The 15,548-nt window shown below is 32.0% G+C and overlaps 3 protein-coding genes across 4 annotated transcripts in view; all 3 read left to right on the forward strand.

Annotated features, from left to right (window-relative positions):
* Positions 1-844, forward strand: part of LOC111479516 (MLP-like protein 43) — a 6,533-nt gene extending 5,689 nt beyond the window's left edge. For both annotated transcript variants that reach the window (XR_002717644.1, XR_002717645.1), the window contains exon 2: positions 400-844. The gene's annotated coding sequence lies outside the window, so the exon portion shown is untranslated. The remainder of the gene's footprint in view (positions 1-399) is intronic.
* Positions 845-2,031: 1,187 nt separating this feature from the next.
* On the forward strand, positions 2,032-12,128 carry LOC111479491 (MLP-like protein 43). Its single transcript, XM_023124188.1, has 2 exons — positions 2,032-2,263; positions 11,618-12,128. The coding sequence occupies exons 1-2, from the start codon at positions 2,080-2,082 to the stop codon at positions 11,914-11,916; spliced, it is 483 nt and encodes a 160-aa protein (XP_022979956.1). The 5' UTR covers positions 2,032-2,079; the 3' UTR covers positions 11,917-12,128.
* Positions 4,595-5,355, forward strand: LOC111479499 (MLP-like protein 43). The gene is made up of 2 exons (XM_023124197.1): positions 4,595-4,839; positions 5,009-5,355. Exons 1-2 carry the CDS (start codon positions 4,653-4,655, stop codon positions 5,287-5,289), a joined length of 468 nt encoding a protein of 155 aa, XP_022979965.1. The 5' UTR covers positions 4,595-4,652; the 3' UTR covers positions 5,290-5,355.
* Positions 12,129-15,548: the final 3,420 nt, after the last annotated feature.

Genomic DNA, 15,548 nt, shown 5'->3' on the forward strand with positions numbered 1-15,548 from the left:
TTTTTTTTTTTTTTTTTTTTTGGTTTGTTTGTTGTTGTAAAGTTAAGTACACTTTTGTCTTTAAAGGAGATGCTCTCATCCCATGTAAGTTAGAGAGTGAAACAAAATATTGACGACGATACGTAACGAGCTAAAATGTACAATATTTGCTAGCGTTGTGCTTAAACTATTAGAGTTGGTATAAGAATTAGACACCAATCAATGGACCGGCGAGAATACTGGCCGCAAAAAAAAAGTGAATTGTGAGATTAAGAAACCATAAGTTAAAAGATCCATAAACAAGTTTATTAAATCAAGTCTAATCGCCCGTTCTCGAACCCTAAATTTTGTTATCTACTACAGAAAAATAGGTTACCATGAACCTAATTTATAATTGAACATTTAATATTTGAGTAATAGAAGGGAAGGCTTGTGTGTCAAAGAGGGTAATAGAAGCTGTGGATGAGGAGAACAATTCAGTAACGTGGAAAGTGTTAGAGGGAGACATTTCAAAGAACTACAAGAACTTCAGAGTTAAAGTCCAATGTATACCAAAGGAGAAGGGAAGTGTGGTTCACATTACTTTGGAATATGAGAAGCTGCATGAACAAATTCAAGATCCACACACTTTTCTTCAGCTTTGTGCTGATGCCGCCAAAGATACTGATGCTCACCTCATGGGATATGATAATGAAGGTTCGTGTATAACTGCTAAGGCATGAGCAACAAGTCTCTATCTCCACCACTCATAGCTCTTGGGTGGTGGTCCTATTACTATGTTATGTTATAATAATTGCTAAGGCATGAACAACAATAATCTAAATCTTTGTATGCTTCTAATAAAATATGTGTTTTGGTGCAATAATTGTTAACATTGTGTACTAATATGCGTTCTTGTTGGATGAGTAGTGGTAACTATAAGTTTTTCAAGATTTTCGATCATCGATTGGTACTATTGACATAGAAAAATATTAATTCATCATCATCAACATGTTATATCTGAAAAGGAAGAATAACATGAATGAATAGCTTATTTATGCTATGTTATTTAGTGAGAGAATGAAGTAAAATCAATAAAGTGAACAACCTAACTTCTGTGTTTGTGTAACACTCGAGTAAAGGAAATGACATGAATGAATCGGGACTACACCTGGATGAGAACGATTTTGAAGATAGGATGACTAAGAAAATTTTAAAAAAATTGAAACTTAATACTTATACCAATAAAGTGCACTTTTCTTTTCCTTGACTCAATTATAAAAACTTCAAAATTAAGTGTGTTTTGTTTCTTTTCTTTCATTTTGGAGGATCGAAAAAAATTGAGTTCTCGAAAAATTGTCTATAACTCTTAAAGATCAAAGATTCCCTATAAATCTTGAAATCTTCGACACTTTAAGCTAAGAATTGATCTAACGTACAACATCAAATTAAAAGTCGATGAAGATCATATATGAACTGAAAAAGTAACTAAGAGATTTGTGTATTATCATTCTTATGCACTACAATAATTTAAGAATAATTTAAGAAGTGACCAAATTGATTAGAGCACATTCTTGGGATTTGTTACATTAAATAACAATGGGTAGCTTTATTTATTTGAAAATAAATAAAAGACATTCATAATTATGTAAAGAAAAGTCATTTTGAAAATAATGATACATTCATAAATAGAATTAATTTATATTTATATGTCAAGGTATTTTTTCATATATATATATTAAGGACCATTTTTTGTGGGTATGACTTAATTTATTTTATGAGTTTACCGGTCTTAGAACGTCACAGAAGCTAACATTATATCGATAAAAAAGGGTTTAACTTGTCAGATTAAAAGAGAATTTAGTACAAACCCTTGCCTTAATTAAGGCAGGGAGTAGTTGTTTTATTACATCATATCATTCAAACCCACCTAATCAAATAAGTATTATTATAGAATAATAATGATAAGATTAAACTACAACAATATCTTTTAGAGTAACCCTTATGGCATCCGTTATTGCATCATGTGTGTCTCTTTAAATTGAGCTTAGTAGGGGAGACATGCTTGGTAGCAATATCTATTTTTATCTTTGTAACTTGTTCTTCCAATAACTCAAAGTCATGGCTCTCTATGGAAAATTAGAAACCGAGGTTAAAATTAGGACTTCAGCGGAAAAGTTTCACGAAATTCATCAAAGACCTCACCATATGTCCAATATCTGTTCAGATAAAATACAAGGCGTCGAGTTACATGAAGGTGAATGGGGCAAAGTTGGCACTATCCTCTACTGGCGCTACGTTCATGGTTTGTTCATTAATATTACATCTCTTCCAAGCTTTCACTTTTTATCTTTTATCAATTCAATTATAATTAACCAATGTTGTGTGGATTAAATCCATATAGATGGAAATAATTGTGTAGTGAAGAGTGTAATAGAAGCGGTGGATGAGAAGAACAATTCATTCACTTGAAAAGTATTAGAGGGAGACCTTTTGAAGGGCTACAAGAGCTTCAGAATTAAAATCCAATCTATCCCAAAGGAGAAGGGAAGTGTGATTCATTGTGCTTTGGAATATGAGAAGCTTCATAAAGGAATTCCAGATTCTCATACTTTTCTTCAGCTTTGTGTTGATGTCGCCAAAGACATTGATGCTTACCTTATCGGAGATAATAATGAAGGTTCATTTATAACCAAGGCATGACCAACAAACCTCTATCGCCACCCATAGCTAAGGTGGTGCTATTACTATGTTATGCAATAATAATGGGCTATTACAATGTTCCTAATTATAGATGTAGGATCACTGTGAAATACTATATTATATGCTTCTAATAAAATGGAAATAAAGTTTGTAATAACATTAAATAAAATGAATCATTAATTGGATTATCCTAAGTCACATTGTTATTATACCGACATACGAATAACATGTTAAGAATCACGATTCTCCATAATGATATGGTATTGTTCACTATGAGCATAAGTTCTCAAGGTTTTGTTTTGGGTTTTCCGAGAGATCTCATACCAAATAGAGATACTATTCTTCACTTATAAACTCATGATCTTCCATGAAATTAATCAACGTGGGACTCACTCCCAATAATCCTCACCATAACAGTTGTATAATTTTTTTTTACTACAAATTCTTTCTTCTTAAAACCTTTTGTCGTCGAAAGTTCTTAAGTCTAAAGCAACTTGAGGTAACTTATATTTATCTCATTTTCAGGCAGTTCGGTGATTTCCTTATAATACTTTTACCAAGGTGATTTTCTTATCTTCCCTAAAGGGTGTGGTTCATAATCAATAGCATGCGAAAGATAGGGTGTTTTTCTGTTAAGAATAAGGTTTATAGTGCGTGCATGCATGACATGTCTTCTATGAGCGAAAATTTTCATTTAAAATATTTCACAAAGAATGGCATAGACTTGTACTTTCATAATAAATTCATTAAAATGATAAGGTGGAAAATTAATAACATGAGTTTAAATAAAATAAAGGAAAATAAAGTAATGCTCTAATCTAACCCAAGTGCCACAAAAGCTAACATGAATGCATTAACCATAACTTCGGTCTCATGGTTGTCATCACGACGTCATAATATGTACAAGAGTGCCTTAAAGGTAAGAGTAGCACGTGGATTGAGGCTTTAAAAAATACCTAGTAAGTAACTCCATGGTTGGGGATGAAAAATGCGATCATTTGCAATATGGTGAGACCTATCATTTCATAAAAACATCATGACATGGCCTTGGACTCTGCTTTCCAGTCCAAAAAAGGTTGGATGTGACACTCGAGTAAAGGAGGGGTACATAAATGAACTGAGATAACCTTTAAATGGGAGCGATTCTGAGAATAGGACGACTAAGAAAGATTTAAAAGAAATAAAAGCTACTATTCATACCAACAAGGTGCACTTGTCTTTTCGATGACTCCATCATAAGAACTTCATGGTTAAATGTTTCATGTGAGTGAAGACAAAACATGTTAGAAGGACTCGTGTTGGTCTATGAAGATAGTTTTCAATCTTAAGAAGTGAGGAGTAGCGTAGGAAACTATAAGAAGTGAGGAGTAGCGTAGCTCATTTGGGTAGCGTAGACTCACACTACCAGACACTAGAATCTTAGGAAAGAATAATATCTTGGCGTGTTCTAGAAGTTGGGTTGGTGTAAGAGAAAAAAAAAACAAATACCTTTATTTTTCTTTATTAGCCTTCTTTATTCTTATGAGCTACAATAATTTAAGAAAGTGACCAAATTGATTAATGAGGTGGGATTTGTTACATTCTAGAACCATGGGTAGCTTTATTTATTTGAAAATAAATAAAAGACATTCATAATTATGTCCCAAAAAACAGTCATTTTCAAAATAAGAAACAAAAGAATTGTGGATGTATGAAGAAGAGAAAATTGAAAGTTTGAACCCTTGCCTTAATTAAGGCTGGTAAGACTTGTAGTGGTTGTTTTATTACATCATATCATTCATATCCATCATATTATCCATACCCACTTAATGAAATGAGTATTATTATAGAATAATAATGATAAGATTAAACTATACCAATATGCTTTAGAGTCAGCCTCATGGCATCCATTATCGCATCATGTGTGAGACTAAGCCTTCTCTTTAAATTGACCTTGGAAGCAATATCTATATCTTTTTGTTGGGTTACAATTTGAGTAGTAACTCAAAGCCATGGCTCTCTATGGAAAGTTGGAGACTGAGGTAAAAATCAATGCTTCAGCGAAAAAGTTTCATGAAATACTTCATCAAAGACCTCACCATATGTCCAATATCTGTTCAGATAAAATACAAAGTGTCGAGTTACATGAAAGCGAATGGGGCAAAGCTGACACTATCCTCAATTGGCGCATTATTCTTGGTTTGTTTATTTGTATTTATGAATCTTTTTTTCTTTTTTAGTATATTTAGTTCGAACTTTTAAATTTATTGGCGTAATGGATCACTAAACTTCTAATTTTATGCAATTTATTCAACATTTTTTTTAAATTCAATATTAAATCGACATCATATTTAACTAAACCTTTTAGATGGAAGAGTTCACAAGGCAAAGAAGGTAATTGAAGATGTTGATGAGGAGAAGAATTCATTCACATGGAGAGTGGTAGAGGGAGACCTCTTAGAGCTCTACAAGAGCTTCAAAATTAAAGTCCAATGTATCCCAAAGGATGAGGGAAGTGTAATTCACTTTACTTTGGAGTATGAAAAGCTGCATGAAGGAATTCCAGATTCACATACTTTGCTTCAGCTTTGTGCAGAGGTCACCAAAGACATTGAGGCTCACCTTATGGGAAACAATAATGATGTTTGAGCCATTGGTTAAGGCATGGTGGTATCAATATATTATGGAATAATAATTGGCTATTACTATGTTCTATGCCATCACGAATGAGAAAAAATTGTGGAGAAATATTATAATATGAATGTTTATATGCTTCCAATAAAATGGGAATAAAGTGTATCTTTTAACTTATTCGGATATCATAACTTCAAAAGATTAGTTTATTTTGAAGGTTTGAACTTCGGAATGTTGTTTTTGTTTTGGTTCTAACTTATATATCATAAATGTTTAAATTTTCCATATCAAAATAATGATCTCATTCTAAATGATTAAAATTCTTAGGAGCCGTCCCATTGAGTCGTCAAGCCAAATTATTGAGCTGTCAAATTGAGCTGAGAGTACTGATAACTGAGCTAAGTCACTGAGTCGTCAAGCAATACATTAAGATTCTCTTTGCATGCATGCTACAATAATTATCCTAGGTGGATAGTTTCACATGAAATGAACCTAGGTGATTAGAGAATTATCACCTAGAGAATTAGGAATATGGAAGCATCATTATTGTGAAATTTTATTTTAGAAAAAAAAGTTAGTAGGACAATATATTTTATATCCGTTAGGATTTTTTGGATTTGGTTGGTGGTAAATTTTATCTTATTTTCATATTTGGTTATTATTATATTTTCTCTTGGTAACTTTTATCCTATATAGAGATGGTGAACATTAATAGATATAGGATCTCACTTATGTTTCTTATTCTTAACAATGATGTATAGAATGCTTGTATGCTTTATGGTTCCACCGTAGATATGTGTTTAATTCATGCTAAAAGGAGGGTGAGAATTTGTGATCTGCGCTTCGGGTGCTTGATGAATGTTATTGTCCCGTTGAGCATATATATATTTATTATGCATGGATTATGTATCATGATTCTTGATAGTTATTGTGTGCACCCGAAGTTAATTCTAATGAACTAGTATCATGTTAGATTAGGGACATGTGGTTAGGTTGACTATTTACCTAATTCAGACTTGACCTTTCTCTTACGAGCCTAAAAGATGACCATAATTCATCAAAAACCTCACCATATGTCTAATATCTCTTCAGATAAAGATAAAATACTAAGTTGCGATTTACACGAAGGCAAATGGGGCAAAGTTGGATCTATCATTTATTTCAACTACGTTCATGGTTTGTTTATTTATATTTGATATGTTCGAAGCTTTCAATATCTTTTATCATCTATATTTAAAAAAAAACATAACTTTTATGACTCTGACATTCCCCTGCAACATGGTCATGTTACTTTTCTCTTCTAAGAGTGAAAATTATTCTCACAAATCAAGACGAGTCATTCTAACATATTTTGTCTTCATTTGTATGCATTAGAAAAATTTTCAAGAGGTCACTCAGTATATAATTGTTCAAAGTAAAACACACTTAACTATGAAACTCCTATGATTGAAGCACCGAAAAGAAAGATGCACCTACTATAAGTAGTAACTTTCATTTCATTTAAGTTTTTTTTAGTTATCTTATTCTCAAGATCGCTTACATCCTGATGTGTATGTACCAATTTTTCTTTGAATCAATATTGCATCTATATTATATTTAACGAATGTCTTGTGGATTAAACCCGTGTAGATGGGAAGGCTTGTGTGGCCAAGAACCTAATTGAAGATGTGGATGAGGAGAACAATTCATTCACTTGGAAAGAGTTAGAAGGAGACCATTTAAAGCGCAACAAGAGCTTCAGAATTAAAGTCCAAGGTATCCCAAAGGATAAGGGAAGTGTGATTCACATTACTTTGGAATATGAAAAGCTGCATGAAGCAATTCCAGATTCACATACTTTTCTTCAGCTTTGTGTTGATGTCGCCAAAGACATTGATACTCACCTTATGGGAGACACTAATGAAGGTTCATTTGTAAGTGCTAAGGCATGAAAAAGTCGCTAGCTCTCTCCACCCATTGCCAGGGTGATGCTATTACTATGTTATGGAATAAGAATTGGCAATTATTATGTTGCTAATTATAGTGTTATACTTAAATAATGCTTTGTTTAGCTTGTTCTATGCTATCTTTATCTTTAATGGTGAAATATCATTGCAAATCTTAGTTTTTTATTTTTTATTTTTTATTTTTTTTTTACCGAAATAGAGTCATTATCACATTCATGACATGACTTTTTTATGCGAAAAACATTCATTTCAAATAGTTCATAAACGATTTCATTTCATGGACTTACATGTTAAAAATAAAAACCTTAAATCAATCCCAAACATATGAAACCGAGAATAAACCATATATCCAAAAACTAGACAAAATAAAATAGAGAAAACAGAAAAACAATTTCCTGATCTAACCTAAGGGCGACAAGATAAATAAAGTGCAACTACCCTAACACAAATTCCATGATCTTCAATGCGGCTCCATACAAAGTGTCTCACCTTTACCTAAAATATAAAAATAGCACAAGACTTGTATTTTAAGAATACTTAATAAATAACTCTACTATTGGGGTCGGGAATGCAATTACATACAATATGAGTACTTATCATTTAAAACATCATTTCATGTCATTCCCTTAGGTGACTTTCCAGTCCGAGCTAAATTGGATGAGTAGTACTTCTCTACACATGATTCACATGTGTGAACGTGGGCTCACCAGGTGGGTTCGCACACCCCTTTGACTTGTTGGTTGGGCTAGCACTTGTTGATGAACTATTGTCGAACACCCAGAGGGAATAGCGACCGTCGTAGCATCATGATAAACATGATGATCATTTCAGTCTCCTGGTGTACGTGTCCTTACTCATCATAAAGGGGAAGTATCCCGATACACATGAACATACAATTATGCATGTGGTCCCCATACTTTCCATCGTGGCGTAATAAATAATGCAAGACAATCTCTATTAATTCATCACATATTAAACTCATTAATTATGCATACATAATCTTATACATCATTCATACATAACCTAGCTTCCAAGTCATGACATATTAAGGTTGTGCATCATAGATTTCTTTATTTTAAAACATATCATGGTGTAACATAATAATCATAGTGTATCATGACATCTCGTAACATAAAATGTCATATCATAACATAACTTGGTATTTCATTTATACTATAATAGTATTTGGCATATCATATAGCGTAACATAACCTAAGTTCTCCATAATGCATGATTAAAAGAGAATTATAAAAAATAGAAGGTTCGAATTAATAATGTATAACCTACTACATTATAACCCTAGCCTTAATTAAGTCTTATAGTGGTTGTTTAATTATATCATATTGTTCATATAACCAAAGTAGTATTATATCATAATAAAAAAAGAATAAATTGGAATCCATATTTTAATTATTCATTACTTCTAAGATGAAAATTATCTCCACAAACTAACACAAAAATACTAATTACTTTGGTAATGGCAATTGGAATCATATTAACTCCCATTTATTTATTATCTATGTTACGCCATATGTTCTATGGATAAAGCTTTTTAATATTCAAAATTCTTATTTTTTTTATTCGAGACCACGAGAGTTGTTTGTTGCAATCTCTATCTTTATACCTGTCATTGGTTGTTCATTTATATTCATTTGTTCGAAACTTTTTTATTTTTATTTTATCTTTTATGAGTTAGTTTATAATTTTAATATTTACAATAAGTCACCAAAATTTTAAAATATTTAAAAGCTTTGTTTGATCATTATTTTGTTTTTTTTTTTTTTTTTTTTTTTTGAAATCTAATTGGAAACTACACTTGTGTTTTAAAAAATATGTTGTGAGATCTCACATTGATTGGAGAGAGAGGAACAAAACATTCTTATAAGGGTGTGAAATCTCTCATTAGTAGAAGCGTTTTCAAATTATAAGACTCACGACGTACGTAACAGTTCTTTAACTCTACCTCTAAAATTTGTGTTAGTAGCTAACCCAAAATTTTAAAAAACATAGAGTAGGTGGAGAGTTGAGTTATCTAATAAAGGCATCTAATAAAAAATGTTTCGTTCCTTTCGATGTGGGATCTCATAATCCACCTATTTGAGTCTCAACGTCCTCACTAACACTCATTCTCTTTTTACATCAAACATTTTAAGAGATAAAAGGACAAAATAAACCTAAACTTAAAACTACTTATAATTTATCCATTTTTGTTCGAGTAATAGAAGGGAAGGTTTCTGTGTCAAAGAGGGTAATAGAAGCTGTGGATGAGGAGAACAATTCAGTAACGTGGAATGAGTTAGAGGGAGACATTTCAAATAACTTCAAGAACTTCAGAGTTAAAGTCCAATGTATACCAAAGGAGAAGGGAAGTGTGGTTCACATTACTTTGGAATATGAGAAGCTGCATGAACAAATTCAAGATCCACACACTTTTCTTCAGCTTTGTGCTAATGCCGCCAATGACATTGATGCTCACCTCATGGGATATGATAATGAAGGTTCGTGTATAACTGCTAAAGCATGAGCAACAAGTGTCTATCTATTACTATGTTATGGAATAATAATTGCTAAGGCATGAACAACAATAATCCAAATCATTGTATGCTTCTAATAAAATGTGTCTTGGTGCAATAGTTGTTAACATTGTGTACTAATATGCATTTTTGTTGGATGAGTAGTTGTAACTATAAGTTTTTCAAGATCTTCGATCCTCGATTGCTACTATTGACATAGAAAAATATTAATTCATCATTATCAACATGTTATATTTGAAAAGGAAGAATAACATGAATGAATAGCTTATGATATGTTAATTAGTGAGAGAATGAAGTGAAATCAATGAAGTGAACAACCTAACTTCTTTGTTTGTGTAACACTAAATGAATCGGAACTACATCTGAATGGGAACGACTAAGAAAATTTTTAAAAAATTGAAACTTAATACTTATATACCAATAAGGTGCACTTTTCTTTTCGTCGACTCAATTATAAGAACTCTAAAGTTAAGTGTGTTTTGTTTGGAGCAATTTTACCTTGGATGTACTCAATTTTCCTAAAAAGTTTGTGAGGGAAGACAAAATATGCTGAAAGATTTGTGTTGGTCTGTAGAAATAATCTTCACTCTTAAAAATTCGTTTGTGGGATAACAAAATGAAAGTACATGACCTGTCCCATGGGATGCTGGGGAATATCATGTCGTGACCATCAAATATCAGATTTGAATTTCAAATCTTGATACGAATCCTATGCACACATTAAAAAGATTACTTTTACAAAGATAGTGGTGCTCGTTTAATAATTGAGACGTGTAATTAAGTTCATTTCAAAAGTTCATATATAATACATACTTAACTTAAAAAAAAAAAAAAACAAATAGCATTCAAAATATAAATTAAATGTTTGAGATTCAACCATTGGAGTACGTGGGCTTTTTGTTCTTGGCATAAAACGTCCATCTTTTTTCATAATCTTCCATTCGTCCCCAGATGAGATTTCTTTCATTTTGGAGGATCGAAAAAGGTTGAGTTCTCGAAAAATTCTCTATAACTCTTAAAGATCAAAGATTCCCTATAAATCTTGAAATTTGAAGACATATCGAAGATTTCGAGACTTTAAGCTAAGAATTGATTTAACGTACAACATCAAATTAAAAGTCGATGGAACTGAAAAGTAATTAAGAGATTTGTGTATTATCATTCTTATGCACCACAATCATTTAAGAATAATCTAAGAAGTGACCAAATTGATTAGGACACATTTGATGAGGTGGGATTTGTTACATTAAAGAACAATGGGTAGCTTTATTTATTTGAAAATAAATAAAAGACATTCATAATTATGTAAAAAGAAGTCATTTTGAAAATAATGATCCATTCATAAATAGAATTAATTTATATTTATATTGCAAGACATTTTTTCATATTAAGGACCATTTTTTTGTGGGCATGAGAAGAGAATTTGAAAACAAGATTGAAAGACCGTTCAAAAGTGACTTAAAAAAAAAAAAAAAAAAAAAAAAAACATCACAGCTTAAATATCATATAATTTAGAGAGGAGAATTTGACAACTCATTTTAGAGCAATTCTTGTCTGGCAGACCTAGATGTGTTTTCGTCGAAAGGTCATACAAAATCTAGGTAGAAGGAGTTGACAATTGATCACATCTCTCTTTAGTACATTTTTTGGCGATTCAGGTCTCGCAAACCTAGACATAATTTCGTCGAATAACCATATAAATAGAAAATATAATAGTAATGCACTACAACATGAAAACAAATAAAGAATTTGACATGTCATGGACATGCAGTCATTGACAACACGCTCTTCCAAACTTTCACTTTTTATCTTTTATCAATTCAATTATAATTAACCAACGTTTTATGGATTAAACCCATATAGATGGAAAGAATTGTGTGGTGAAGACTGTAATAGAAGCGGTCGATGAGAAGAACAATTCATTCACTTGGAAAGTATTAGAGGGAGACCTTTTGAATGGCTGTAAGAGCTTCAAAATTAAAATCAAATCTATCCCAAAGGAGAAGGGAAGTGTGATTCATTATGGTTTGGAATATGAGAAGCTTCATAAAGGAATTCCAGATTCTCATACTTTTCTTCAGCTTTGTGTTGATATCGCCAAAGACATTGATGCTTACCTTATGGGAGACATTAATGAGGGCTCATTTATAACCAAGGCATGACCAACAAACCACTCATAGCTCTTGGGTGGTGCTATTACTATGTTATGTTATGGAATAATAACTGGCAATTACTAGGTTGCTAATCGTTGTTTTATACTTAAATAAATATATTATGTCGTGATTTAACCTATTTTATGTCACCATCACTATGAAATACTATAATATATATCTTTGTATGCTTCTAATAAAATGGGAATAAAGTTTGTAAAAAATGTTTTGGTGCAATAATTGTTAACGTTGTGTATTGTGTTTGAACATTCCTTCTTGTTGGAATTACCAAGTGAAACTGAAATTCTCGAATCACAAATCGCTACTAATGACGTGAAATAAAATCAACTCGTTAATTTCAATATTTAAAATCATTCATTTCTTTAATTGGGGTTTGAAACATTTTCAATCAAAATCTACATACATAATCCGTTTGAAAATTAATCACGTAGCAGGAAGGAATATGAATCATTACTTGGATTATCTTGAGTCATGGACTTATACTTTCATAATAAATTCATTAAAACAATACGGTGGAAAATTAATAACGGAAATTTAAATATAATAAAGTACAATAAAGTAATGTTGTGACATAACCTAAGGGCCACAAAAGCAACATGAATGCATTAACCATAACTTCGGTCTCATGGTTGTCATCACGACATCATCATCTATACAAGAGTGCCTTAAAGGTAAGAGGCACGTGACTTGAGGCTTTAAAAAATATCTAATAAGTAACCTCACTGTTGGGGATGGAAAATGTGATCACTTGTAATATGGTGAGACCTATCATTTCATAAAAACATCATGACATGGCCTTGGACTCCGCTTTCCCGTCCAAAAAAGGTTGGATGTGACACTCAATAAAAGAATGGTACATAAATGAACTGAGATAATATCTGAATAAGAGTGGTTTTGAGTGGGAGATTAATATAGAAATTGAGGCTCCAACTAAAAGGTTTATGAAATAATTCATCAAAAACCTCACCATATATCGGAAGTCTCTTTACAGATGAATGGGCAAACTAAGTTCAATGGTATGTTTTATAGATAAATCATGAATTTTAAAAAATATTAAATTGGTCTATAACCTATTAAACGATAACCGTCTAAGTTCACTGTCAGCGGATATTGTCTATTTTGGCATATTACTTATCGCCACCAATCTCAAAATTTTAACATGTTGTCTTTTAAGGAGAGGCTTCCACACCCTTGTAAGGAATGTTTCGTTTGTCTCTAACCGATGTGTGATCTCACAATTCACCCCCTTGGTGGCCCAACATCCTCACGACACACTGTCTAGTGTCTACCTCTGATACCATTTATAATAACTCAAGCCCACCGCTTGCAAATATTGTCCACTATGACTCGTTATAAATGGCATCAAAACCAGCCACCGAACAATGCGAGACACTGGTCAGAGTAGGGATAGACCCTCTCCATATTAAACACATCCTAATATCGCGAGACTAACAGCGACACGTAACGGGCCAAAATGGACAATATTTACTAATAGTGATCTTGGATTATTACATAAACACACAAAGCTAATCATTGAGATATCTATCAAAGAGGAAAGTTTAAGAATCTATTAAACATTTTTTAAAGTTGAAGATTCATTGGATACGAAATTGAATTTTTTTTAACACATTAAACACTTTTGAACGTTCAAAAATCTAATAGACTAAAATTTTAAAGAAGGAACTTATAATTTAACCATTTTTACTCGAATCAATATTGCATAGATGGAAACGATTGTGTGACAAAGACCATAACCGAAGATGTTGATGAGAAGAACAATTCACTCACTTGGAAAGTGTTGGAGGGGGAGAAGTCCTGCAAGAGCTTCAAGATGAAGACCCAATGTATCCCAAAGGATAAGGGAAGTGTGATTCGCTATACATTGGAATATGAAAAGCTGCATGAAAAAATTCCAGATCCACACACTTTTCTGCAGCTTTGTGCTGGTATCGCCAAAGACATTGATACTCACCTTATGGGAGACACTGATGAAGGTTCGTTTGTAAGTGCTAAGGCATGAACAACAAGTCTCTCTATCCACCCATTGCCAGGGTGATGCTATTACTATGCTATGGAATAATTATTGGCAATTACTATGTTGCTAATTAGTGTTTTATACTTAAATAAACATACTATACTATGTCGTGATTTAGCATGTTATGCCATCACGAGTTGAATTTTTGTACGCTTCTAATATCAAACTTGATTTCATGGCTTCCTTAGTTGACGTTGTCATCTTATGTTGTAACTTTTACCTAAAAAATGTTAAAAGTAGGTCAAATATTTAAAAATATTTCGTTACTCCATTGTTGGCATCGAAAAATACAATTACATGCAACATGGTTCATGGTTCATGGTGGGACCTGATTTTCTTGACTATTCATTGAGTCCACTTTCTTTTACGGGTATAGTTGGACACAAAGTAGTATCTGCTGGTTCATGCTTGCACACATGAATCCACTAAATGACATCGTATACGTATTTCCTAGGCCTGACTACGAGCTAATGAACACTCACTCTATTGAAAATCAACTGAAAGAAAGAAGTGCATATCATATCATGGTGAACGCGTCCATATATAACATAGTAAAGAAGTAACCTATGTTTGTGACTTATAACATGCGTGAGATCCTACATTTCAAATTATAGTACATGGTCATTATACACATGATACTTCCATACATTTCATGATATAATCTTTCTACGAGACATACATACATGTACATGACATATTATTCATACTTATCATACATAGGTCATCAAGTGTCTCATAAGGCATAACATGAACATTGTATAATAACATATATAGATCAGTATATTAAAATCACACTTATCATAAAAAGTTTATAAGCATAACATAATACATGTAATAACACGTAGATAAGCCACAAAATACGTGTTAATCATACATCATACAATTCGTCCAACTTAGCCTCAAAGTACTCCAATAGTAAGCTCACTTCCTTGATTGGTCTAAGCAGAAACCACAAAAAAATTCTGAGTCAGTGTTCATTTGATCTTGCTCGGCCAAGGCTTAGTTTGAAGCTAACTTAAACCCATCTCACCTCTCTTAAACCCATTTCATCTCTCATCTCTCTTCTTTCTTTCTTTCTTTTTTTTTTCCCTTTTTATTCTCTAAATTGGTATTGATTAGAGATAAAAGGAGGAAGGATAATAAGGAGATTGATGAATTAGGATGATGAATATGATGGGAAAGTAAAGGAAATTGAGAAAGAAAAAGAAGAGAAAGGGGGTGAACAAACAAATTAAATTGAGTAAAGTTTGTACCAAAGATTAATATAAATCAAAAAATTTATTAAATGTTAAGCTCAAATTAGTCAATTTAATCATTTTAATGAAATTTACAAGTTAGAGAATCCATACCCAATTACTCTTTACATAATGAAGTTTAAACTTGAAGATATTTTGTGGCCTAATATGTAATTGAGAGACCTAAATCTATTCCGTCAAAGATATATTTATAACATGTTGGTCAAATAATTCCATGTTTCAATTCTTTAATTAAGTGTGATATCCGAGTAAAGAAAGAGTATATGAATGAACTGAGACTATGTCGGAATGAGAATGATGTTGAGAATAAGATAGTTAAGAAAAACTTAAAA

This window comes from Cucurbita maxima, unplaced genomic scaffold (genome assembly GCF_002738345.1).
Source record: "Cucurbita maxima cultivar Rimu unplaced genomic scaffold, Cmax_1.0 Cma_Scf00005, whole genome shotgun sequence".
Classification (NCBI taxonomy): Eukaryota; Viridiplantae; Streptophyta; class Magnoliopsida; order Cucurbitales; family Cucurbitaceae; genus Cucurbita; species Cucurbita maxima.

Excerpts from the sequence above, each read along its gene's own strand:
- LOC111479491 (XM_023124188.1), top strand. The coding sequence starts at position 2,080 with ATGGCTCTCTATGGAAAATTAGAAACCGAGGTTAAAATTAGGACTTCA. Across the intron at positions 2,264-11,617 it reads CTACTGGCGCTACGTTCATG|ATGGAAAGAATTGTGTGGTG; the intron begins GTTTGTTCATTA and ends AAACCCATATAG.
- LOC111479499 (XM_023124197.1), top strand. The coding sequence starts at position 4,653 with ATGGCTCTCTATGGAAAGTTGGAGACTGAGGTAAAAATCAATGCTTCA. Across the intron at positions 4,840-5,008 it reads CAATTGGCGCATTATTCTTG|ATGGAAGAGTTCACAAGGCA; the intron begins GTTTGTTTATTT and ends TAAACCTTTTAG.